Below are 22,625 nucleotides of genomic sequence, written 5' to 3'. Positions count from 1 at the left end.
TCGCCGTATCTCCTCCATCATCGGAGATCGTTTCCATCTCTTCTCCGATGATCCAGCCTCTAATTCGAAGTCCATTGGCTGAATCGGAGGTAAAGGCGAAGACGGTGACTCCGCCACCGGAGCAGCAGTAGAAACGGCTGAATCGATGCGTTGACTTTTAAGCTATACAGTTGCAATGGTGTTTGCTTTCTATGATGATGATGATGATGATGATGATGGTGACTGGTGAGCTGCTACAGTAAATCCGGCTACAATATATTACAGGAGGCGTCAAACGGTGAGGAAATGGCAACGGGCCACTTACGTAATTTCGTTTATCCTCCTATATCCAACTAGCCAATTAATTTATTTTCTGCATGGTTACCTAAATATCTTTATTTTCTTGTATATTCAGCTAAATAGCTCTATATAATACAAGTTATTACTTATTACCAAACAGAAAATCTAAAAATATGGAGTAGTTGTTACTACTGTGCCAAAATAGTATCAAGCCCTCTTATTCAAATCCTAGTTGTTCTTGAATTTTGTGACCCACTATTTCTTCAAAGTTGACTATAAATATTTAATAGCAAGCGGTAAACTACTTTAATAACGACGACTATGTGCATTATGAATTCGGCGATAACAACGACTTCCACGCATAACTTTTATACATCACACACCAATGATGTGTGTTCTTCATCTAGCATATCAATGTATACTATTCCCACGTTTTATAAACAGTTTTACTTGCTGCCTCATTTCATCTTCGTCCGGATAGGGATAGCTTGTAGAATATCACACACCTTTCCCATTTTATCACGAAAATAACATAAAACCTCGAACCTACTGTCTACTGATCGGAAATACAACAAGCAGACTTTTAGGTGTAAAAAAACAAATTGCGCGTGGAAGAAGAATAGAAGTCTTTGTCAAAAGAAAAAGAAGAAGAAGAATAAAAGTCATAACGAGTGTGTGGATAAATAAAAAACGTGTTGTCCACACCCCCAAATAACAGTATATCTTAAATTAATAGTCTTAAAACTTTTGATTCCATTCACACTTTATTAGTAGATATTTACATCCAATCAAAATCCTCAATTTCTGGTCAACAGTTTTGGCTAGACCCAATCTTAAAACCCGCGTGACCCGACCCGGTAATAACCTGCTTCTTCCTTTTTATATACTTTTTTTGTTCGCTCAGCTAATACACGCGCATGATCCCTTCCTTCCTAACCGGGAGAGCTGAGGTGAGGTGGGGTTTGGTCTCATTTGTCAAACTCAATTATCATTCACAACCAAATCCCTCTTCTTCTTCCTTCGACATCGCTTCATAATCCCTCTTTTGTCTGCTCGATTCCGGAGGCGAAAAGGGATTTATACCTCTGTGTATTCGAGAGAGATTTTAAATACTGCTTGTAAATGGCGGTTTCTAACGCTTTCGTTGTCAACTCGAAGCTGTTATCGAATCCAAATGATCCATCTTCTTCTTCACTAACACCGTCCGATCTAATCGGGACACATGCTCTTCCCATGAACAACAACACGTCAAGACGAGGCCTGATCCAGAGAGCACGTTGCGAGATCTCCGCGTCCAAGGCCGCCAGCATCTCGGCTCTGGAGCAGCTCAAGACCTCTGCTATTGACAGTACGTCTCTCTCTCTCTCTTCCTTTTTGTTTCCAAAGTTTGTTTTTTTTTTCTCTGTCTCTCTGTTTCCAAAGTTTGAATTTTTAATTATCTATTCGACGTTTTGATTCATGTTTGACGTAAACGCAATCTTCTTTGAGCTTGTTCTGTCTCTTTGTTTCCAAAAGTTTGAATTTTTTTAATCAGCTATTCGACATTTTGCTTCATGGTTGACGTAAAAGCAATCTTCTTTGAGATTGTTCTTTCATCTCTGAGCTGTATATTTAATTGGATGTGATGATTACTCTAGTGGATAATCGTATACTAGCTCTGTTTTTTTTTTTAATTGAACTCTCTGATTGATTGGTTGCGGAGCAGGATACACAAAGGAAAAAAGCAGCATTGTGGTGATTGGCCTCAACATCCACACAGCTCCTCTTGAGATGCGTGAGAAGCTCGCCATCCCCGAAGCTGATTGGCCACGAGCTATCACCGAGCTATGCGCTTTGAACCATATCGAAGAAGCTGCTGTCCTCAGCACCTGCAACCGTATGGAGATTTATGTCCTGGCTCTCTCTCAGCACCGTGGTGTCAAAGAAGTCACTGAATGGATGTCTAAGGTTTTGTTTCCTTTTCCCCTGTTTATAATGTACTTCTCTCCCTCATTTGATGATGCTTGCTAACACCAATAATGTTTCTTTCTTTTTGCAGACAAGTGGGATCCCAGTTTCAGATCTCTGTCACCACCGTTTTGTCATGTACGACAAGGACGTCACGCAGCATCTCTTCCAAGTCTCGGCTGGTCTGGACTCTCTTGTCCTAGGAGAAGGTCAGATACTTGCACAGGTTAAACAAGTTGTTAACTTAGGTCAAGGAGTCAACGGGTTTGGGAGGCATATCAGTGGGCTGTTTAAAAAGGCAATCACTGCTGGAAAGCGTGCAAGAACTGAGACTAACATCGCTGCTGGAGCTGTCTCCGTCAGCTCTGCTGCAGTTGAGCTTGCTCTCATGAAGCTTCCAGCATCACATTCATCATCATCTGCTAGGGTGTTGGTGGTCGGTGCAGGGAAGATGGGGAAGCTTGTGATCAAGCACTTGGTTGCTAAGGGATGCAATAAGATGGTGGTTGTGAACAGAAGCGAAGAGAAAGTTGAAGCTATACGCCAAGAGATGCCTCCTGGTGTTGAGATTGTTTATAAACCTTTTGATGAGATGCTAGCTTGTGCTGGAGAAGCTGATGTTGTGTTTACCAGTACAGCCTCGGAGACACCGTTGTTCTTGAAGGAACACTTGGAGAGTCTCCCTCCCGTTGCGGATGGGAGGCTCTTTGTTGACATCTCTGTTCCTAGGAACGTTGGTTCCTGCGTCGATGAGCTAGACGGTGCGCGAGTGTACAACGTGGATGACCTCAAGGAAGTGGTTGCTGCTAATAAAGAAGACAGGGCGAAGAAAGCAATGGAAGCTCAGAGTATCATCACAGAGGAGTCCCAACAGTTTGAGGCGTGGAGAGATTCGTTGGAGACGGTTCCAACGATCAAGAAGCTAAGGGAGTATTGCGAGAGAACAAGAGCTGGTTTGGTTGAAAGATTCATGTCGAAACATGGCGATGGAATGGACAAGAAGACGAGGAAAGCGGTGGAGGATTTGACACGAAGTGTAGTGAACAAGCTGTTGCACGGTCCAATGCAGCATTTGAGATGCGATGGGAGTGATAGCAGAACGTTGAAAGAGACGTTAGAGAACATGCAGGCTCTGAACAGAATGTATGGACTCGATGCAGAGTTGCTCGAGGATAAGATTAGAGCAAAGGTGGAACAAAAATAGAGAGTATTTGCTTACAATTCATTTTTTTTCTTCTTTATATTCGTAGAGGTCACACATGAGTAGAGAGAGTGATGATAGCTTCTGTGGGAGAAGATGTGAGAAGTAAACCATAATTGTTTCATTGAGAATGTGTTTGAAATTAAATAATATTTACATTTTTGAACCAAATAAACAAATTTAAGAATGATACGATTTTGAAAGCAACTTGAAATCTGCATCCATGAGGAGATATCGATGTTCAAGTAATTTCATTTTGAAAATATATTAATACATGTAAATTTAGATTAAGTGATCATACTCAAATGTATGAAAAAAATAGTAATTTTATCATGGATGTAAAAAATGAAAGAAAATAGCTACACTTTTTTTTTTGAATGAAAGATATATATAGCTAGACTTTTATTTTTCAATACATAGTGTTTGTAATTTTAAAAGGTTCTAGATTAGTCATAGATGTTTAGATGCGTGAGAACTTCTAAACCAGCGGATCTTGGACTAGTGATACTAGATCCTGTAATACGGTAAATCAACTCACGTTGATTACTAAAAAATTAATATTTCAGCATTATTAGAAAGAGAAAACCAACTCACGGATGGATAACGTAGGCTGTAAATGTGAGGCTAAGCTGAACTCACCTTACAATAAAAGTCAGTATATCTCTGTGTAAGTCAAAAAAAAACTCATGACTAGAATATTTTGACATGTAACCAAGAAAAAGAAAAACAATTCGACATGTATTTCACGACAACTATTTTTAGCTATCTCTTAAACAACAATTGGGAATGTAAAGTTTTTATTTTTATCAAATAAAGGGTTAAACCCGGTTTTATTAAAGACAAGATCTAATCCTCGGGTGAAGGTATAACCCACATATAGACTTTCTCTTCGACATTCAAATAAATCAAAATAATAGTTCATATCCGTGTGATCAGTAGAGTTAGAACCATGGTTCGCTGTATTGGATTTATCTTTCAAGCACCACTGGATTACCACCACTGGTTTTGGAAAGTAAAGTTCGAAAGATAAACGAGTAAAAAGACTAAACGAGTATGACCTTTCCAGCTAAAGGCAAAATATATATCAACATTTACTCTTGGAATTTTACGATCTCTTTTGTCTCCTTTTTCTACGTAATTTGGTCCCATATTTGGCTCCAAGATCCTTTGAAAAGTTGAAAGAAAAATCAGCAGTCACAAGTCACAACGTACAATCCAACTCAAATTGATACACAATAACCCCCAACTCTTTTATTTTCTGTTGTAAAAAAAATCATTAGTGAAAAGTGAAAACCCTTTTTCAAAAAAAATAATAATAATCAGTTTGCAACATTTAATGATTATATTATACCAAGCAGACATTTAGCTTGTAATGTGATGCTGAAAATATTCATGAATCGTGATCATAAATACAGGACAATACATTGATTATTTACATTCATCGTGATTACAAGGTCTTTAATTCCATTTTCTCTGTTTTTGTATTAACATAAATATTTTTTACTAAGAAATCTAGCTTGTTATGTTGTATACGTTAATTAGCAATACCAAGTGAAGAATGAGTCAAATGTTTGACTTGTAGTTGCATGAAATTTTACGTACAATTCGACTTCCACATGTGTGGTCTTGATTATTTCAAGTATATATAAGAGCCCATCATTTTGTTTATCAATATCATCATTGAACTATAACCTTGAGATCAAAGAAAGCCCCTTGAGATCTTATTTTCCTGCAAAAGTACATTTTTTCAAAGGTCTGACATTTTCAATTCTTTAGTATCTCATTTTAGTTGACAATGTTCTTGTTAATGTATCAATGCGCTATGCGCATATTTGTAGATAAATACATGTACGAATAATATTTACAGTAAAATCAGAAATTGGTTGTTTCTTGTGCAGGAATGGATGCAAGATTCTTGTACCCTTTAGAGAGTTGTAAGATCATCCACTTGGTAAGTCACAAATTCTAAACAAGGTTGATGAACCACACACAAGTCTATTACTTAGTAAATACGTACTGATCATGCTTATAATTATTTATTTTATTCAAGTTGAGACATGGACAAGCGTTGCATAATGTCGAAGCTGAGAAGGATAGGAATGCATTGTTGTCTCCTCATCTTTTCGACGCTCCACTTACTGATCATGGTCACCAACAGGTACAACAAAAATCTACAACTGAAAATGGACATAATTTTCACGTCAATGAATATATAGTACTTATTGGTATATAGTATTTATTTTCTAATCGTGCAATGCTTCTCTAAAGGTTGAGAACCTCCGCGAACGTCTTGTTTTAAGGGGGGTGCTAAAGAGGGTTGAGCTAGTTGTAACTTCACCCTTGTTGAGGTAGTAATATTCAGATAGAAGAAATGAAGACTTTAAAATGATTATATTTTTGTATAGTGACTTGGACTCATTAAGTTTTGGTGTATATATAGAACTATGCAAACAGCGGTGGGCGTTTTTGGAAATGAAGATAGACTACACAATATGACAAGCAGCCCTTCCATCTTGGCTCTTGAGGTTGCTCGAGACCGTAATGTATGATTGATACATGGCCAATATTCAGCATCAATTAAAGCAAATTCATTCGGAAATTTAAACTAACTAATGTATATATGGATATGTATGCATGCAGGGAGTCCGTCCTCCTGATATGAGAAGAAACGTGAGCGAGTATCAAGCTCTTTTCCCCACTATTGATTTCTCTCAGGCATATATCTTCATGAATATATATTACTGATACACATGGTAGTTTCTCTAATATATATCTTGGATCATATATTAATTATAGATTGTAAGTGAAGAAGACAATCTTTGGAGACCTGATGTTCGAGAATCCGAAGAAGAGATTTTTGCGAGAGGGTTAGAGTTCATGAAATGGTAACCCTTTTGAATTTTAACTTCGTGAAGTATAGATTAAAAATGCGTATAGAATGTTGATTAGAGAACTGATGAATTATCTATAATTAGGTTATGGAAGAGACCAGAGAGGGAGGTCGCAGTTGTTAGCCATGGCATAGTGTTGCAGCATATGCTGTATGTGTTCGCAAACGATTGTGACAAGCCAATTAGACATGACCTTTGCAAAAGGTTATACAAAATTATCTTTTGCAAATATGGACTAACTTGTTAATTCCTTGTATAAAATTTATAATTGTTTGGTCAATAATACGGATTCTCTTACAGGTTTGCTAATTGCGAAATTCGTACTGTCGTTATTGTAGACAAAGGGTTAGTATGAACTTAATCAATTTACTTTTAATTATAATATACATTTCTTGACCCTCAATAGTGTTATTATGTTTTTACTTTTCAGAATGAGCTCTTCTACGGAAAATTGATTACACGAAGAAATTTCAAAGAGTTTACAGACTTTTATTAAAAACAACATTGCAGAAGTTACTAATGATATTCATTTTATTGTTTTATTTTGAAGCTCAATATTGTTAAGTTGAGCTTCTTCTATTTGCTTAAACCCCTCGCTTATCTATTTTTCGTATTCTTCATATTTTTGTTTGTGTGGGAGTTGTATTAAATAAAAATGAAATTAAATTAATTACATGATAAAAAAAATTACATGATTATGATAATAAATGCGAAGACCTATTGGTTACAACTTACAAGTCTCCGTGTATTAAAAAAAAAGTCTCCGTGTTTTGTTTTTAGTTTTTTACAGTTTTGTACTTTGTATCGTATGTGAGAGCTATTGTCACTGGAGCGTAGAATACGGTTCTTGTATCTTGTTTGAGAGTGTTTTAAAAACTAAATAAAAGCTTTTGCATGAAACAATCTCATAAAGCGTGAGATGTTTATTTAAAACTTAGCTTATATATAGGCTCATTGTCCTAGTTTCGTGATTGAACACGAAAATAAACACAAATATTTGAGATTTGACAGAAACTTAGTTGATTTAAATTTTTATGAGCGGTCTAAGAAAAACTATAATGATTTTTGGAACAAGATTTTTCAATAACAAAAAAACATAAATCCGACTTTTCTGTCAAAAGTATCTATTTCACTAATAATCATAGCAAAATAAAAGCACCACAAAAAATTTCAAAAATATTTAGCCTATAAATATAGGTGATAATTCTCCAATAAATAAGATCTTATAGTATATGCTTTCACTATAAATAGTTTTTTTTCCGACTCAAAATAATGAAGTAGCACTATGAGGATTATTTCCCGCTTTTAAAGGCGCCAAGTTAGTTAAAGCGTGGTTTAATTCTTTGTAACTAACTCTTCGATTTTCCAGGGAACTGACAAACTCTGATTATTTTCATTTTCTATTTTTATCCAAAAAAAAGAAAAAAAATCATAATCTTTAATCTGCGTATCCTTGACCTGATTACATCACAGATTCATGAATCTTTTTTAAGATTCTCACAATATTCACCGACTCCTTCACCTCTACATAACCCTAGCTCTGGCCACACACCACACGACACAACAACAATGGCTGCGCTTGAGTTACACAAGCCCGATGAGATCGACGAAGAAGAAGACGAATCTTCCGTGGAAGAGGTTCGTCTCACTGTTTCCAACGAAGATGATCCTTCTCTACCCGTGTGGACGTTTCGCATGTGGTTTCTTGGGCTTCTCTCTTGCGTCCTCCTCTCGTTTCTCAACACTTTCTTCGGCTACAGGACGCAGCCTCTGATGATCACCATGATCTCCGTTCAAGTGGTCACGTTGCCTTTAGGGAAGCTCATGGCTCGGATCTTGCCTGAGACCAAGTACCGGATCGGGTCCTGGGAGTTCTCGTTTAACCCGGGTCCGTTTAACGTGAAAGAGCACGTGCTGATCTCCATGTTTGCTAATGCTGGTGCTGGTTTCGGATCTGGTACAGCTTACGCTGTTGGGATCGTTGATATCATCATGGCGTTTTACAAAAGGAAGATCAGTTTCTTGGCTAGTTGGATTCTTGTTATCACCACGCAGATTCTTGGGTATGGTTGGGCTGGTATCATGAGAAAGCTAGTGGTTGATCCTGCTCAGATGTGGTGGCCAACTAGTGTTCTTCAAGTCTCTCTGTTTCGGTACGTTGATCTTAAAGCATACACACTTGTTTATGATGTTTAGTAGTCTATTGGACATAGTCAAGTGAAACATTATGATGTTTAGTTCTCTCTAGTTAGGGCCGGTTTAATATACATTAGTTAAGGCCGGTCAAAAACATAGTCAAGTGAACCATTGTGATGTTTAGTTTTTTTCCTAGTTAGGGTCAGTCTTGCCATAGTTCAGAGTTAATCTACATCAACATTCCAAATGGTTAAAAATATAACTTTACTAAAATTTGTAAAAAAGCTTCCAAATTCTTTAAGACCGGGTCTCTAGTTAATTTGTACAGTTTGTGTTTGAAATCTTCCTTTTTTGTGTTAAAGTCTTTCTCTTTTTTTTATCTTGTTTCTAGTGCACTTCATGAGAAGGACAAGGCGAGAATGTCAAGAGGAAAGTTCTTTGTGATCGCGTTCGTTTGTAGCTTCGCGTGGTACATTTTCCCAGCTTACTTGTTCTTGACGTTATCATCAATCTCATGGGTCTGCTGGGCGTTCCCCAAGTCCATCACAGCTCAGCAAATAGGCTCCGGGATGTCAGGACTTGGAGTTGGTTCTTTCGCGCTTGACTGGTCCGTCATAGCTTCTTACCTTGGAAGCCCACTCGTGACTCCCTTCTTTGCGATCGTCAACGTCATCGTAGGTTACGTCCTGATCATGTATATGGTGATACCAATCTCATACTGGGGCACGAATGTGTATGAAGCGCACAAGTTCCCTATCTTCTCCTCTGATCTGTTTGATTCACAAGGGAAGCTTTATAACATCTCCACTATTGTTAATGACAAGTTTGAGTTGGATGAAGTGATGTATCAACGAGAAGGAAGGGTTTATCTCAGTACGTTCTTTGCTATCACATATGGGATTGGTTTCGCAGCAATCGTTTCTACACTCACTCATGTTGCTCTCTTCAATGGAAAGTAAGTAGAAAGAACTATTAATCATTTTTTTAGTACTGGTCAAATAGTCAATTACATCATCATATAATCTCTATTTCTATTACTTATGTTAATCATTTTTTTAATATCGGCCAAATAATCAATTACATCATCATATAATCTCTATTTCTATTACTTATGTTAATCATTTTAATTTCTGGACTAATTACTTATGGATGTCTGCTTACTAATCTTGTTTTTTTTGGTTAGGGGAATATGGCAACAAGTGAGAGCTTCAGCCAAGGCTAAAGTGGACATACACACAAGGTTGATGAAGAAGTACAAGGACATACCAAGCTGGTGGTTTTATAGTATGCTCTGTGTCTCAATAGCACTATCTCTCGTTCTATGCACTGTCATGAAAGATGAGATTCAAATGCCATGGTGGGGACTTCTTCTAGCATCATTTATGGCCTTGATCTTCACCGTACCAGTCAGCATCATCACAGCTACAACTAACCAGACTCCAGGTCTAAACATAATCACAGAATATCTCATGGGCGTCTTGTTACCAGGGAGACCAATAGCTAACGTGGTCTTCAAGACTTACGGTTACATAAGCATGTCACAAGCCATTTCGTTCCTCAACGACTTTAAGCTAGGCCATTACATGAAGATACCGCCGAGATCGATGTTCTTGGTCCAGTTCATAGGAACGATCATAGCGGGAACGGTGAATATATCAGTGGCGTGGTACTTGCTTACATCGGTGGACAACATCTGCCAGAAAGAGCTGCTCCCACCGAACAGTCCATGGACGTGTCCGAGCGACAGAGTGTTCTTCGACGCGTCGGTGATTTGGGGATTAGTGGGACCGAAGAGGATCTTCGGTCGGCTAGGGAACTACCCTGCGTTGAACTGGTTCTTCTTAGGTGGACTGATAGGACCAGTACTGGTGTGGCTTCTCCAAAAAGCGTTTCCGACGAGAACGTGGATCTCGCAGATCAATCTCCCTGTTCTTTTGGGCGCGACGGCTGCGATGCCGCCAGCGACGAGCGTGAACTTCAACTGCTGGATCATAGTTGGTGTCGTGTTCAATTACTTTGTGTTCAAGAACTACAAGAAGTGGTGGCAGAGGTATAACTACGTGTTGTCTGCGGCTTTGGATGCGGGGTTGGCGTTCATGGGAGTGTTGCTGTACTTTAGTTTGACGATGAATGGTATATCGATAGGTCACTGGTGGGGTGCGGAAGGTGAGAACTGTCCTCTCGCTTCTTGTCCTACTGCTCCTGGTGTTCAAGTTGAAGGTTGTCCTGTTTTTTAAAATGGTTTTTAGATGATTTTTTCTTTAAAAGATATTTGTTTGATTTGGATATTAGATTTTTAATTCTGCAAATTTCAGGGTTTAGCAAGAGCAGAGAGTAATGATATACTCCCTCCGTTTCAATTTATTTGTCGTTCTAGACTTCGGCACACAGATTAATAAAACATTTAATTTTTTATATTTACTAGATAAAAACATCATTACCAATACACCTAATTAGATTTCAACCAATAGAAAAATAGATTAGATTAAAAAGTCAATAAATTTTGCATTGAAATCATAAAACGACACTTATTTTGGAACAAAAATTTTGCTCCAAAACGACATATAATTTGAAACGGAGGGAGTATTATTTTTCAGTTTTTATAGTACTAAAATTCATTAACAAAGACTAATGAAAAACAAAATATAAGTGGAGATTTTTATATATACAAAAATTGCAATGTGGGCGCGTGTAGTACAATTAGAGGAGAAGAGCGTGGCAGGAAGACATTATAGACATTCATTTAAATAGGTTTGATTACAACTATTAATAATAGAGTCCTTGGTTAGTAACTTGAACCTCTTGTCTGCTCTCGTAAAGATCCGTGCTTGAAATCTCCCCGTCCTCTTCATCTGATCTCTTTTTTCTTTTGAAATTGAAGATGGCTGAGAACGGAGAAATCAGCATCGTATGCAGCCACTGGTATCTTCCCGAAACCATGGACTTCTTTTATCTCGTGGCTCTGTTTTTTTTTCTCTCTTTAAACAATTGATCGTATTTGCGATTTCTTCTCGCTGTCCTCTTTGTTGCTTGTCTTCTGTAGATTTGTTTGGAATCGAAAAAGAAACTTCTTTCTGTAAATTTAAAGTCATGATTTTTCTTTTTCTTTTTTGCAATTGGTCGGTGATTGCAAGTTGTGTGGGTATTGAACACACTTTTGAGCTGCGTTCCCTGCAGTCACTTGAATCAGTTTGGTCTACTTAGATTGGATGGCATGAGAGAGAGAGAGAGAGTACTTTATTAAGCTTGTCTTTTTTAATGTTTTTTTTGCAGTGAGAGAGACATTCCATCATCAAACATCGATTTGCATCGTGTACATTGTGCTCGGAATCTAGAAAAATGTAACATCTGTGGTGATATGGTTCCCAAAAAACATGCCGAGGAACACTTGTTGAACACACATGCTCCGGTACGCTCGTTTTTTCTATTTCTTTAATTTGTATTCTTTGCTTTGATGAACGAGATTACCTATGAGATTCCTCTCTTGTACTGTATTGGTCATAAAGGTACCATGCTCGATGTGCAAAGAGACCATAGAACGTGACGTTTACGATAGTCATATAGGAGAAACTTGCCCCAAGAGGACTGTAGCATGCGAGTTCTGTGATTTTCCCTTGCCTGCACTTGATCTCCCTGATCATCAGGTTATTCACTTCTCTCTCTCTCTCTCCACATTGAAATAGGTTTATCTGACTCTCTCTCTGGGGTTGTTCTTATAAAAATCAGGAAGTATGTGGCAACCGCACGGAGCTCTGTTATCAATGCAACAGCTACGTTAGATTGCGAGAAACATTTAACCATGTCACCAAATGCCCTGGTTCTTCTGAATCATCATCCAGGTACGTTTTCTGATGATCTAAATCGTTTTCGAAAGGCTTTAACCCTTTTGGCTAAAACACACGCCGTGGCATGGTTTCTGATGTGTAGAAGGAACACAAGAGCAGGAGCACAAGGAGATGGAAACGGGAGGAGGCGGAGAGATGTGAACGGTGTTGCTAACAAAAGGCTTTTCTTCACTGTAGCAGTAACGGGAATAGCTGTCTTAATGGGATCTCTCTTCTTCCAGAGGAAGCCTTAGGATGAGACATAGCTCCTGTGTTAGTTCTGTAAATTTGCGCAAAAATACTTCAGAGAGATTCTACATTTTAATGCTTACTGAGACAGAGACTTGTCCCCCCGCAGAAGATTTGATGATTACCATGACACTTTCTTTTATATTTGGTTTCAAAATAAAAATGTTTCTCTTAGCAAGAATCAACATAAGAGTTCTGACTAGTGAGTGAACTACTAACTGGTATCAAATGAAGCTTGGTGGGATGCTTCTCGAACAAATTCAGATTAGTGGAACTGAAATAGCTACAAAGAACTGTGGCAAAGAAGACAAACAAAAGATCAGACAACATTGCTCTATGTGATTCCGTACTCAGCTAGAGAATGTAGGGAAAAGTTGTCAAGTAAATAGTAATTTTAGAGCTCGGCTTTTTAGCTCGATCCCAACAACCAACTCCTCCACAAAGAAGGTTGCTTCTGCTTAGGGTCATCTAGATTGGCATTGTCAAAAGGATGTTTGAGATGAGGGTTCACCACTTTGGCCTGTAAGAAAAAGACAAAAGAGAGTCATGCATTCGTGTTATTCTTAACGAGGAAAATGTAAATATTTGTGCAATAATACCTTGAAATCTTCAAGAGGACAAAAATCTTTTCCATCACAACACTGTTGGCAGAAATATATAAACTTGTAAGGAGATGTCAGGAAGAAGCATAAGAAAAGAGTCAGTTCATTTCTCAAGGAAGTTTGAGCTCAAATTCTACGTTGCCACTACAATAGAGCTGAAGTTGGGTTTGCGTAATTGCGTTTATTAATCAGATGAAACTTACTGGAAGTGCGATGGGAAGCTCGTTGTGCAGAACCTGCACAAAGTACTTGGGAGAGGAAGGTGCAGGACAACTGTAGAGGACAAGCCTGTTGTCCTCCTTCTGTATCTTTTCATACTCTAGAACATTTAACATTTCACAACGAATGCAAACGAAGAGAAATACTGATATATACGTGGATGAGGAGACTTGTATATATATACAAAAATTGCAATGTGGCGCGTGTAGTACAATTAAAGGGAGAAGAGCGTAGCATGAAGACATTATAGACATTCTTTTTTCTTTTTTTTTGTCAAGCAGACATTACAGAATATAGACATTCATTTGAATAAGTTTGATTACAAAACTTTCAACTGGTATTAATAAATTGAAATCTTCCCTCTCATAGGGACTTTATTCTTCTTTACACTACGACCTCATCTCTTACCCTAGTCCTCTTCATCTGATCTCTTTTCTCTTTTTTGAAATAGAAGATGGCTAGTGAGAACGGAGAAATCACCATCGTATGCGACCACTGGTATCTTCCCGAAACCATTGACTTCTTTTATCTTTGTTGCTTGTCTTCTGTAAATTCGTTTCGAATCGAAAAAGAAACTTCTTTCTGGAAATTTAAAGTCATGATTTTTTTTTTTTTTTTTTTTTTTGCAATTGGTGGGTGATTGCAAGTTGTGTGGGTATTGAACACACTTGAATGAGATTGGTCTGTGGTCGGTGATTAGTTATATAACTAGGGATTAGATGGATGATGGTTGTGCAAACTATTATGATATGCAAGCCATTCTTTTTTTGGCAAAAGAGTTAAAGAGAATTGCAAGACTATGGATGTTAGCATCTACTCTACTTGGATGGCATGAGAGAGAGAGAGAGAGAGAGAGAGAGAGAGAGAGAGAGAGAGAGAGAGAGGCTTATAAAGCTTGACCTAATTGACCTTTTTTAATGTTTTTTTTTTTGCAGTGAGAGAGACATTCCATCACCAAACATGGATCTGCATCGTGTACATTGTGCCCGGAATCTCGAAAAATGTAACATCTGTGGCGATATGGTTCCCAGAAAACATACCGAGGAACACTTATTGAACACACATGCTCCGGTACGATGGTTTTTCTATTTATCACCAGTCTTTAAATTGCATTCTTTGCTTTGAGGAACCTCTCTTCGTTAGCTCTTATATGAACTCTAGTTTTTGGTGTTGTTTGTTGATTCAAAAGGATCTCCGTGGTTTCATATTGTTGTGTTGTGGTGTCGGTATTTGCGTTATTGGATATTTTTAAAATCTAATCCACGTATATTTTGTTTTCGTTAATGAATTTTAACCATGAAAAACCAAATGCCCTGGTTCTTGAATCATTTTCTGATGATCTAAATCCCCTTTTCAAAGGCTTTTAACCCTTTTGGCTAAACTCAGGCCGTGGAATGGATTCTGAACACAAGAGCAGCACAAGGAGATGGAAACGGGAGGAGGCGAAGAGATGTGAACGGTGTTTCTAACAAAAGGCTTTTCTTCACTGTAGTAGTAACGGGAATAGCTGTCTTAATGGGATCTCTCTTCTTCCAGAGGAAGCGTTGAGGGGAGATGTAGATATTATATAATTCGTGTGTAATTCTGTAAATTTTCCGCAAAATCATTCAGACAGAGATTCTAAGGAAGGCTTTTATACATTTTAATGCTTACTGAGACAGAGACTTTGTCCTTCGTAGAAGCTGATCACCGTGAGACTTTCTTTTTATATTTGGTTTCAATAAAAGAGACTTCAGAACATGTAGAAAGGAACCAACAAAATGTTTTATCTTAGCAAGAATCAACATATGAGTTCTGACTAGTGAGTGAACTACTTACTGGTATCAAATGAAAGCTTGCGAGCTATTTCAGATTACAAAGAACTGTGGCAAAGGGAGGACAAACAAAAGACCGACAACATTGCTCTATGTGATTTAAGGAAAAGTTGTCAAGTAAATAAATAGTTATTTAGAGCTCGGCCTTTTGGCTCGACCCCAACAGCCAACTCCACAAAGATTGATGCTTCTGTTTAGGGTCATCTAGATTAGCATTGCAGAGGTTGTCAAAAGCATGCTTGAGATGAGGGGTCACCACTTTGGCCTGTAAGAAAAAAGACAAAAGTGAGTCATGGATGCGTTGTGCTGTGTTAACGAGGAAAACATTTAGAGGGAATGTTTGCATAATACCTTGAAATCTTCAAGAGGACAGAAGTCTTTTCCATCACAACCCTGTTGTCAGAAATATATAAACTTGTAAGGAGATGTTAGGAAGAAGCATAAGAAAAGAGTTCAAGGAAAAATAAGTCAGTTCATTTCTCAAGGAAGTTTGAACTCAAATTCTATGTTGCCACTACAATAGAGTTGAAGTTGGGTTTGCGTTCATTAATCAGATGGAACTTACTGGAAGTGCTATGGGAAGCTCGTTGTGCAGAACCTGCACAAAGTACTTGGGAGAGGAAGGTGCAGGACAACTGTAGAGTACAAGCATGTTGTTCCCACCAAAGGGGGCCATGGTGCTGCCTTTAAAGTCCCTGGTCTTAGGAGGCTGGGGAGGGAGTTCCAATGGTTTCTCCTTCTGTATCTTCTCATACTCTAGAAACATTTTAACAAGGCATTAAGGGGACTTATCTGTTTTACAACGAATTGCAAACGCAGAGAAATACTGATAGACTAACCAGATCCACCTAGGAAGAGCCCAAGAAGACAAGAGAAGGGAACTATTGTTTCCGCATGTGCAAACCTAAGCCTTGCTTTTTCGTAGCTTCCAGGTGGGAGCTTGTCTGCATGGTAATGAAAAAAGGATCAAGATGACAAGCAAATAGTTCAACTTCTTGTCCTTGTTTCAAGTTGACTTTACCTTCTCTGGCCTTGATAGCTTCTTCCATCGAATGCAAAACATCGTCTAACAACGGAACTCCCATTTTGTAGTTCAAGGAGTTTCCATAACCTTTGAGGATAAACACTTCCAAGTCATCTGCCCATTCCAGCAAAGCAACCTACAGTTTTTGATCATGTGTTTACTCACAACTAACTAACACTAAAATCCATAAGCTAAAGATCATTCAAACACATCATTAAACAAATTACCTCAGATGGCGTGAAAAGTTCACAACTTTGATTCGTTACATTAAGCAATGATGCTTCCTGAAATTTTTCAAAAGAACTTTAAGCATTCCAATCCATTCAATTAAAGAAATGTTTTAACAAAAATGCAAAGAAGGAAAGAAGCACCTGCTTGCAAAGAAACCAGAGAGAAGAAATGTCCTGTTTAGTGAAATTCAAATCATGTCTCTTTGCAACGGAAGCTGTAATCTTATCGAGAACAGGCTCCTTGAGCTTATCCACAGCAGGCCCTTTAGCTTTCCTATAGCTCTGCATTCATATACCATGTTAAAGAATAATACTCACACATACAATACAAATTACAAGACTGAGACAATCACCAACTATATACCTTATAGTTTTGACAACACTCAAAAAACCTCAGCTTGGTATCACTAGCACGGTTCTCACTAGTGACAGCGAACGCTCTATTACGACCAGGTCCAAGATCTCCTTTCTCACTGAACAACCCCATCCCAAACGCCACAGCACTTGCAGACGCCCGAGGAATCTTAACCAATTCAAGAGTGTTAACATTAATAATAAAAATAAAAAAAAACTTTGCTTTGTAGCTCAAAAAGCAACCAAACACACCAACCTGAGTAGCTCTTATGGTGTAAACATCAGGGTGATAATCCTCTTTGAACAAAGTCGGAAACCGTTCCCTGACTCTGATTCCAAGCTGGTACAGCTCCTCCTCTCCTTGTTTGATCAGCTCCCCGCCTTTCACTTTCCCTTGCCATGGAGATACCCATTTCCCTAACCATCCAGGGACTTTGTCTGAAGCTTTTGCATCTCTTACAAGCTCCTTTAACCTACCGGATAAATTCTCCAGTTCACGTAACCTTTTCTTGGTTGGAGAACGAGTTCCATGCCTAGCCTAACACCATTTTTCAGTATTCATCAGTTCCTCGTTTGGATGTTCCATTTATCAAAGATGTAAGTTTATGCCTTACCACAAGGTTAAGGTGGATAGGTGTACACTCACTGGGGATAGTTGACCCTTCAATCAAATTTTGAGAGACTTCTTTTGAAACAGAGTATCTGCATTTCCAAATCCAATTTATAAACTCAGCTAAATAATCTTAATCTACACAACCTTTTCTGACAAATTAGGTTAAAAGTCAGACACAGATGTGAAAGTGTTGTTCCTGATTCAATGTCGTAACAACGATGGAAAATGTAATAAGAGGGAAAGTGAAAAAACCTGGTGACGGTGGATAAGTGATGACGAACATCGAAACCAACATGATCTGCCTCTGCGATAACGAATAAACAGAGCAGTGTGATCCAAACAATCTTCTTCATCGCAATCGAATTTCGCGCTTTGTTGGGGGGGTCAAAGTTTCTGTCTTGTTTATAAAAACACGCTACTGTTCTTCTTCTACTGGCTTTTCCGGTCACATGGGATGATGACGCACACGGGTTATGTCTTCTCGCGACACGTGTCCTTTATTCACGTTTTATGGTTTAGTATTTTGGTTCTAAAATTTAGTGTAATTGATTTGGTTCAATTTCGGTTTAACCCGGTTTATATCGAGTCTTATAATTAACGAAAAGCTTTTAGCTTCGATTTCTAAAATTTAATGTAACTAGGTGCATTTCCGGTTTACGCCCGGGTCAATTATTTAGGAATAATCTATATTATTAAAAGAGAAGTACCCATATAAAATACCTCTTAGTTTTCACTTTTATTTACAATGGTATGCTACTGACATTAAATAATATTTCATATTTTAATGCTGTCTTTTCCACTTCAATTAATGTGTTTTCCAAATTAAATTTAAATTAAATACACTTCATTAATTTCTCCATTAAATCAATGTCAAATTCAAAAAATACATTTTTATTAGACAAAAGATTCTGAAAATTATAATATCAACTCTTCATTTAAAAAATTTGAACGAAAAAGTATTAGCATATTTGAACCGAAACTAGATAATATCCAAACGGATTTACCATTTTGGTATCTAGAGAACCATAACCAAACTTCCTCCGAACGAAATATTTCGGATATTCAAATGTATTTAAATCATATTTATATACTTCAATATGTTAGCTATTTTTCGAATTAATATCCAAGATATAAGCTATTTTAAGTTGGTTAAAATATTTGAAATATAAAAAATAATCAAAAGTAAACATTTTAAAGTAGATAAACAATAATCAAAACTCCAAAAATATTTAAAATATATATTTATTCTTCATCCAAATATTCAAGTTAAACCTATTTTAATTTTTAATTTAGGTACTTTGGCTTACATTACTCAAATTTACATGTTATATTATTTTTATTTTTAGATTTAGGGAAATTTAAAGATATATAAATTTTGAAAATTCAAAAATAGTTTAAACGGGTTATCAAACCCGCAAAGATCTGAATCAAACCGGAACCAAAGTTTATAAATACCCGAATAGAGGTAGAATCTTTAAACTCAAAAAACTCAAATCCGAATAGATTTTAACCGAATTCGAGTGGATACCCAAATACCCACCCCTAACTTAGTCAATATAAAACGATTAAATATTATAAATATATTATTTAGTATAAAAAAACTAAAACTGAAAATTAATACCCGTGCGGTCGTACGGGTCAAGATCTAGTTTTCTATTTAATTTAGAAATAATATGACAATATATTTTTGTTGTTTTCTATAATTATAAATATAGTATCTATTTTTGGGAACATATTTTGAAATGTAACTTTACACATTACATTAAATTTTAAATTTTAAATAGGGTATTGCATTATAGTTTTGTGATTCTTTGTAATTTTATGTTTGATTCAATAATTTTTATACAGTATGTGAAACTGATGAAGTTATTTTGAAGGTAATTAACAGTTTTCTACAATGTTTAAACCTAATAGATAGTTTGATGATAACACTCTATAGGCCGTTTTTACCACTTTCTAACACACTTGTAAATCATAGAAGTAGAGTCATCATCACAAAACCTATGGGTGCACTGACTAAAGGTATGGACCAGACCAGATGTTTGCATTCATAAAATTGTCAATGTGTGATGTTGAATTTATGTCTAGTTGAATTAACTGTTGAGTTCACAATGATTATCCTGGTAACATATCCTTACATTTACATATATGTATCTATGTGCATATATAGATATATGTATGTATGGTAATGTATCCATACATATATGTATATATGTATCTACATTCCAAACAACAGCTTAAGACGGAAGTGGAATAGCGAAAAGCATAGAAATTTGATAAAATATGTAGAGACTTCTCTAAATGCATCGATAGATAATTTTCTAACCTAAATTGGTTTTTGCACATACTTATTTTGTAGGACATCTAATCTATTAATTTAGAGTCCTATTTAAATCTACTGTGGCATCTTTTTCTTTGAACCTATTGGACATGTTGTGACTGACTTAATATGAACCTAGATACATATGTTATTATCCTTTTTTTACTACTTAATATTGTTACATAAGGAACGCGTATTCACGTAACATAGTCTATGGCACTTAAGATTTATAATTATCAATGATATCTAACTTAATAATATATTTCCAAAAATACATTTAAACATAGACGTAAAAGCACATATACTTAAAAAACTCCACTTATATATACTAATATTATAATAAATAAATTATCATATATTATATATATGACTCTACATAAAATACATACTAGACAATCGTATATACCATAATAATTTTATAATAAGTTTTGTAATGGGCAGTTTTTATAGATTTAGTCATTTATAACATAGTCCAACACGTTTAAGTAATTTTCTAATACCATTAGATTTTTAATTTTCAGTAATTTACCATTACATAATAAATTATAATTTTAAAAAGATTTGAACGCAGATACTGTGTTTATTGTTACACAGAATATTATTTGTACCACGATTTTAGTAAATAGTTGAAATACTAATTAAAACTGTGTATATCTTCTTAACTAATTTATTTAAAATCTATACTTTTAAAATGAAATAATTTTACAATTTTATTTTTAAAAGTTGTTAGATCTATCTAAAATAAATAAACAAAAAAAAAATATAAATAAATTTATCAACAAAATTTAATTCCGCGCTTTTTAAAGCGCGCGGGTTATATCCTAGTTATAATTAAATGATGGACAAATCTAACAGTTTTTATTGATATACTGAGGTAACAATTAAAAACAAATCTTTGTAATGTGACGTATTGTCCACTGAACTTTATCAAAAGCTATTAATAACTTATTAAATTACTATTTCTCATATATTAAATTAATAACTTATTAAATTATTGAAAATATGATTTTCAAAGAATTTTAACTATTTTAAGATTTAATATTTTTATTCATGGTAGTTTAATTTTTATATTAATTTACATAATATCATTCTAAATATCAATTTAGTAACTTTAAATAGTTTAAATTTCTGATACTTTAGATATCTATATCCATTTTTAAATGATACGGAAGTTTTATTATTTCTAAAACTTAACTTAAAATATTGGCAATGTTAAATTTGTAAGGAGGTAGCAAATATATCAATCTAACTTTTAGGTCACTTTTATAATGTTATTATTTTATACTACTAATTTATATTTTGACAAATATGAATTCTTAGAAGATTTATGTTTTTCTAAGACATCATCTTCTCTTTTAACTGATTTAAATAATTTTTAGTCTCTTATATTTAATGGCAGTTTATTATATCTTAATATTTAATTAAAATAATATATATTAATTTTTTAAATAATTAGCCTAGATTATAATTTTATTTCTTTTAGGACTACTACTAAGTACTAAGTGAATACTATCAAGTGAGAAGTAATAACTTCAAATGCGTAATTTTATTACAGGGAGAAGTTAATACTACTAAGTGAGAAGTTATAATTGCCACAGGGATATGTGATATTAGTTGAAAAATAAGCAAAGACTAATGCTGAACTGTTGCGCAAGGAGAGTAATGATCTTTTCAAAGTCTGCTAATCATCACGTGCCAAGAGAAAAAGTTTAATCAAAATAGGTAAATTGTTTGAAAGGAAAAAAAACTCTGAAAGATGCAAGCTGAAAGGAAAGCGTGAGTCAATAATCAAACTGAAAAACAAAGTCTTAAACTGCAATGAACCCTTAGAACCTCCAGTTATCGATATGTGTGATGTGACATTTGTCTTCTACAGTTATCGGTGATAGAGAAGCACTTTTCTCGAAAATATCGATTGCTTTGGCTACGATCTGATAGATGTAGCGGTGGTGTATCATTCTATGAGACTTAAAATGATCCACCATGGCCATAACAAAATCAATGTTGACCGCATCTCCATCAATCCTTGGTCCCACGTACTGGTCCTCCACTTCTACAAAAGAAAAAATAAAAAAATGATGATGCGTTTTATATAGATTTTGATGCGTTGTTTTGAAAAGTTGTTAATTTTGCATACAATATATAAACTACTAACATTTTGATGTGTTTTATATAGACTTTAGGCTTTGAATTTGCTGATAGGTTTAAAACTTTATGTTGGTTAAAGTATAACCTTTTGAAATTTCAGTTTTATAGTTTCTGATTTCATGTTTACTTATGTTGAATTTATTATAAATTAAACAATACTACATTCACAATAGTCTACATTTGATACATATACACATATATTTTACATATAAATAATTAATATAGTTATTAAAATGTTTAAATTTAGTACACAAATGAAAGAAACATGATAATGTATCATTTTCATGTCTATTTTTCAAGCCGAATATAATTGTTTCCAACAAATACATGTGAAGTGAATATTTTTTTGTTCTTTTAAATTTCTAATGTTACTTTCTATATATAAGCATCTTGATATATAAATTAGTTACATGTGAAGGTAATTATGGTCTTTGTTGATTGGATGTGCATCAAATTTTCTTACCTTTGTATAGCCACATCAGCAAAAGGCGAACCAACAATGCATGTATTAAGACTACCTTACCATTATCTTAAATGTCTAACTACAAGGTTTGTTGCTAATTTAGCAATTCTTACAATTTTATAGCCGATAGTCTAGTTACTATAACACTCTTGTTCTAGACTTAATAATCGTAATCACAACATAAGAAAGATGAGGATACTTACAGCAGATAGCAAAACACATTGGTTTAGCTCTCTCTGAGTTTTGCTATTTCTTGGAGAAAAACTTCTGCAATTGATTGCTCTTTAGTCTTAAACTGAAGAATTCAAGCA

The 22,625-nt window shown here is 35.6% G+C and overlaps 6 protein-coding genes across 7 annotated transcripts; 5 read left to right on the top strand and 1 right to left on the bottom strand.

Annotated features, from left to right (window-relative positions):
* Positions 1–1,176: 1,176 nt before the first annotated feature.
* LOC108805165 (glutamyl-tRNA reductase 2, chloroplastic) lies at positions 1,177–3,619 on the top strand. Its single transcript, XM_018577138.2, has 3 exons — positions 1,177–1,627; positions 1,985–2,226; positions 2,318–3,619. The coding sequence occupies exons 1-3, from the start codon at positions 1,402–1,404 to the stop codon at positions 3,428–3,430; spliced, it is 1,581 nt and encodes a 526-aa protein (XP_018432640.1). The 5' UTR covers positions 1,177–1,401; the 3' UTR covers positions 3,431–3,619.
* Positions 3,620–5,327: 1,708 nt separating this feature from the next.
* LOC108857665 (phosphoglycerate mutase-like protein 1) lies at positions 5,328–6,923 on the top strand. The gene is made up of 9 exons (XM_018631676.2): positions 5,328–5,378; positions 5,478–5,585; positions 5,696–5,775; positions 5,868–5,970; positions 6,068–6,142; positions 6,224–6,312; positions 6,403–6,522; positions 6,619–6,663; positions 6,749–6,923. Exons 1-9 carry the CDS (start codon positions 5,328–5,330, stop codon positions 6,771–6,773), a joined length of 696 nt encoding a protein of 231 aa, XP_018487178.1. The 3' UTR covers positions 6,774–6,923.
* An 898-nt stretch (positions 6,924–7,821) lies between these two features.
* LOC108857663 (oligopeptide transporter 2) lies at positions 7,822–10,752 on the top strand. The gene is made up of 3 exons (XM_018631672.2): positions 7,822–8,471; positions 8,846–9,409; positions 9,638–10,752. Exons 1-3 carry the CDS (start codon positions 7,888–7,890, stop codon positions 10,689–10,691), a joined length of 2,202 nt encoding a protein of 733 aa, XP_018487174.1. The 5' UTR covers positions 7,822–7,887; the 3' UTR covers positions 10,692–10,752.
* A 464-nt stretch (positions 10,753–11,216) lies between these two features.
* LOC108857664 (uncharacterized) lies at positions 11,217–12,669 on the top strand. 2 transcript variants are annotated; one of them, XM_018631675.2, is made up of 5 exons: positions 11,217–11,376; positions 11,728–11,863; positions 11,961–12,098; positions 12,181–12,293; positions 12,385–12,669. In XM_018631675.2, exons 1-5 carry the CDS (start codon positions 11,336–11,338, stop codon positions 12,530–12,532), a joined length of 576 nt encoding a protein of 191 aa, XP_018487177.1. In that variant the 5' UTR covers positions 11,217–11,335; the 3' UTR covers positions 12,533–12,669. The 2 variants fall into 2 exon arrangements, with proteins under 2 accessions (XP_018487177.1, XP_018487175.1); XM_018631673.2 differs by having other exon boundaries at positions 12,382–12,669.
* A 1,133-nt stretch (positions 12,670–13,802) lies between these two features.
* Positions 13,803–14,896, top strand: LOC108856682 (uncharacterized). The gene is made up of 3 exons (XM_018630542.2): positions 13,803–13,846; positions 14,284–14,419; positions 14,735–14,896. Exons 1-3 carry the CDS (start codon positions 13,803–13,805, stop codon positions 14,894–14,896), a joined length of 342 nt encoding a protein of 113 aa, XP_018486044.1.
* A 200-nt stretch (positions 14,897–15,096) lies between these two features.
* Positions 15,097–21,688, bottom strand: LOC108858409 (uncharacterized). The gene is made up of 12 exons (XM_056985795.1): positions 21,537–21,688; positions 17,636–17,878; positions 17,385–17,472; positions 17,027–17,308; positions 16,781–16,939; positions 16,558–16,698; positions 16,414–16,470; positions 16,184–16,322; positions 16,002–16,106; positions 15,728–15,918; positions 15,514–15,555; positions 15,097–15,427 (listed from the first exon to the last, which is right to left on the bottom strand). Exons 1-12 carry the CDS (start codon positions 21,686–21,688, stop codon positions 15,296–15,298), a joined length of 1,731 nt encoding a protein of 576 aa, XP_056841775.1. The 3' UTR covers positions 15,097–15,295.
* Between the last annotated feature and the right edge of the window lie 937 nt (positions 21,689–22,625).

Source organism: Raphanus sativus, chromosome 5 (genome assembly GCF_000801105.2).
Source record: "Raphanus sativus cultivar WK10039 chromosome 5, ASM80110v3, whole genome shotgun sequence".
Taxonomy (NCBI): Eukaryota; Viridiplantae; Streptophyta; class Magnoliopsida; order Brassicales; family Brassicaceae; genus Raphanus; species Raphanus sativus.
The sequence above is the reverse complement of the archived record's forward strand: the minus strand, read 5'-3'. Positions and strand labels throughout refer to the sequence as shown.

What these genes read in the sequence shown, in the direction of transcription:
- LOC108805165 (XM_018577138.2), top strand. Translation starts at nt 1,402, where the DNA reads ATGGCGGTTTCTAACGCTTTCGTTGTCAACTCGAAGCTGTTATCGAAT. An exon ending in CAAGACCTCTGCTATTGACA is followed by an intron (nt 1,628 to 1,984) that starts GTACGTCTCTCT and finishes GTTGCGGAGCAG; the next exon opens with GATACACAAAGGAAAAAAGC. An exon ending in TCACTGAATGGATGTCTAAG is followed by an intron (nt 2,227 to 2,317) that starts GTTTTGTTTCCT and finishes TTCTTTTTGCAG; the next exon opens with ACAAGTGGGATCCCAGTTTC.
- LOC108857665 (XM_018631676.2), top strand. Translation starts at nt 5,328, where the DNA reads ATGGATGCAAGATTCTTGTACCCTTTAGAGAGTTGTAAGATCATCCAC. An exon ending in AGGTTGCTCGAGACCGTAAT is followed by an intron (nt 5,971 to 6,067) that starts GTATGATTGATA and finishes GTATGCATGCAG; the next exon opens with GGAGTCCGTCCTCCTGATAT. An exon ending in AGACATGACCTTTGCAAAAG is followed by an intron (nt 6,523 to 6,618) that starts GTTATACAAAAT and finishes ATTCTCTTACAG; the next exon opens with GTTTGCTAATTGCGAAATTC.
- LOC108857663 (XM_018631672.2), top strand. Translation starts at nt 7,888, where the DNA reads ATGGCTGCGCTTGAGTTACACAAGCCCGATGAGATCGACGAAGAAGAA. An exon ending in CTTCAAGTCTCTCTGTTTCG is followed by an intron (nt 8,472 to 8,845) that starts GTACGTTGATCT and finishes TCTTGTTTCTAG; the next exon opens with TGCACTTCATGAGAAGGACA. An exon ending in GTTGCTCTCTTCAATGGAAA is followed by an intron (nt 9,410 to 9,637) that starts GTAAGTAGAAAG and finishes TTTTTTGGTTAG; the next exon opens with GGGAATATGGCAACAAGTGA.
- LOC108857664 (XM_018631673.2), top strand. Translation starts at nt 11,336, where the DNA reads ATGGCTGAGAACGGAGAAATCAGCATCGTATGCAGCCACTG. An exon ending in TGTTGAACACACATGCTCCG is followed by an intron (nt 11,864 to 11,960) that starts GTACGCTCGTTT and finishes TTGGTCATAAAG; the next exon opens with GTACCATGCTCGATGTGCAA. An exon ending in TCTTCTGAATCATCATCCAG is followed by an intron (nt 12,294 to 12,381) that starts GTACGTTTTCTG and finishes TCTGATGTGTAG; the next exon opens with AAGGAACACAAGAGCAGGAG.
- LOC108856682 (XM_018630542.2), top strand. Translation starts at nt 13,803, where the DNA reads ATGGCTAGTGAGAACGGAGAAATCACCATCGTATGCGACCACTG. An exon ending in ACCATCGTATGCGACCACTG is followed by an intron (nt 13,847 to 14,283) that starts GTATCTTCCCGA and finishes TTTTTTTTGCAG; the next exon opens with TGAGAGAGACATTCCATCAC. An exon ending in TATTGAACACACATGCTCCG is followed by an intron (nt 14,420 to 14,734) that starts GTACGATGGTTT and finishes GGCTAAACTCAG; the next exon opens with GCCGTGGAATGGATTCTGAA.
- LOC108858409 (XM_056985795.1), bottom strand. Translation starts at nt 21,688, where the DNA reads ATGGTGGATCATTTTAAGTCTCATAGAATGATACACCACCGCTACATC. An exon ending in AGTGTTGTCAAAACTATAAG is followed by an intron (nt 16,699 to 16,780) that starts GTATATAGTTGG and finishes ATATGAATGCAG; the next exon opens with AGCTATAGGAAAGCTAAAGG. An exon ending in AGCTTCCCATAGCACTTCCA is followed by an intron (nt 15,556 to 15,727) that starts GTAAGTTCCATC and finishes TTCTGACAACAG; the next exon opens with GGTTGTGATGGAAAAGACTT.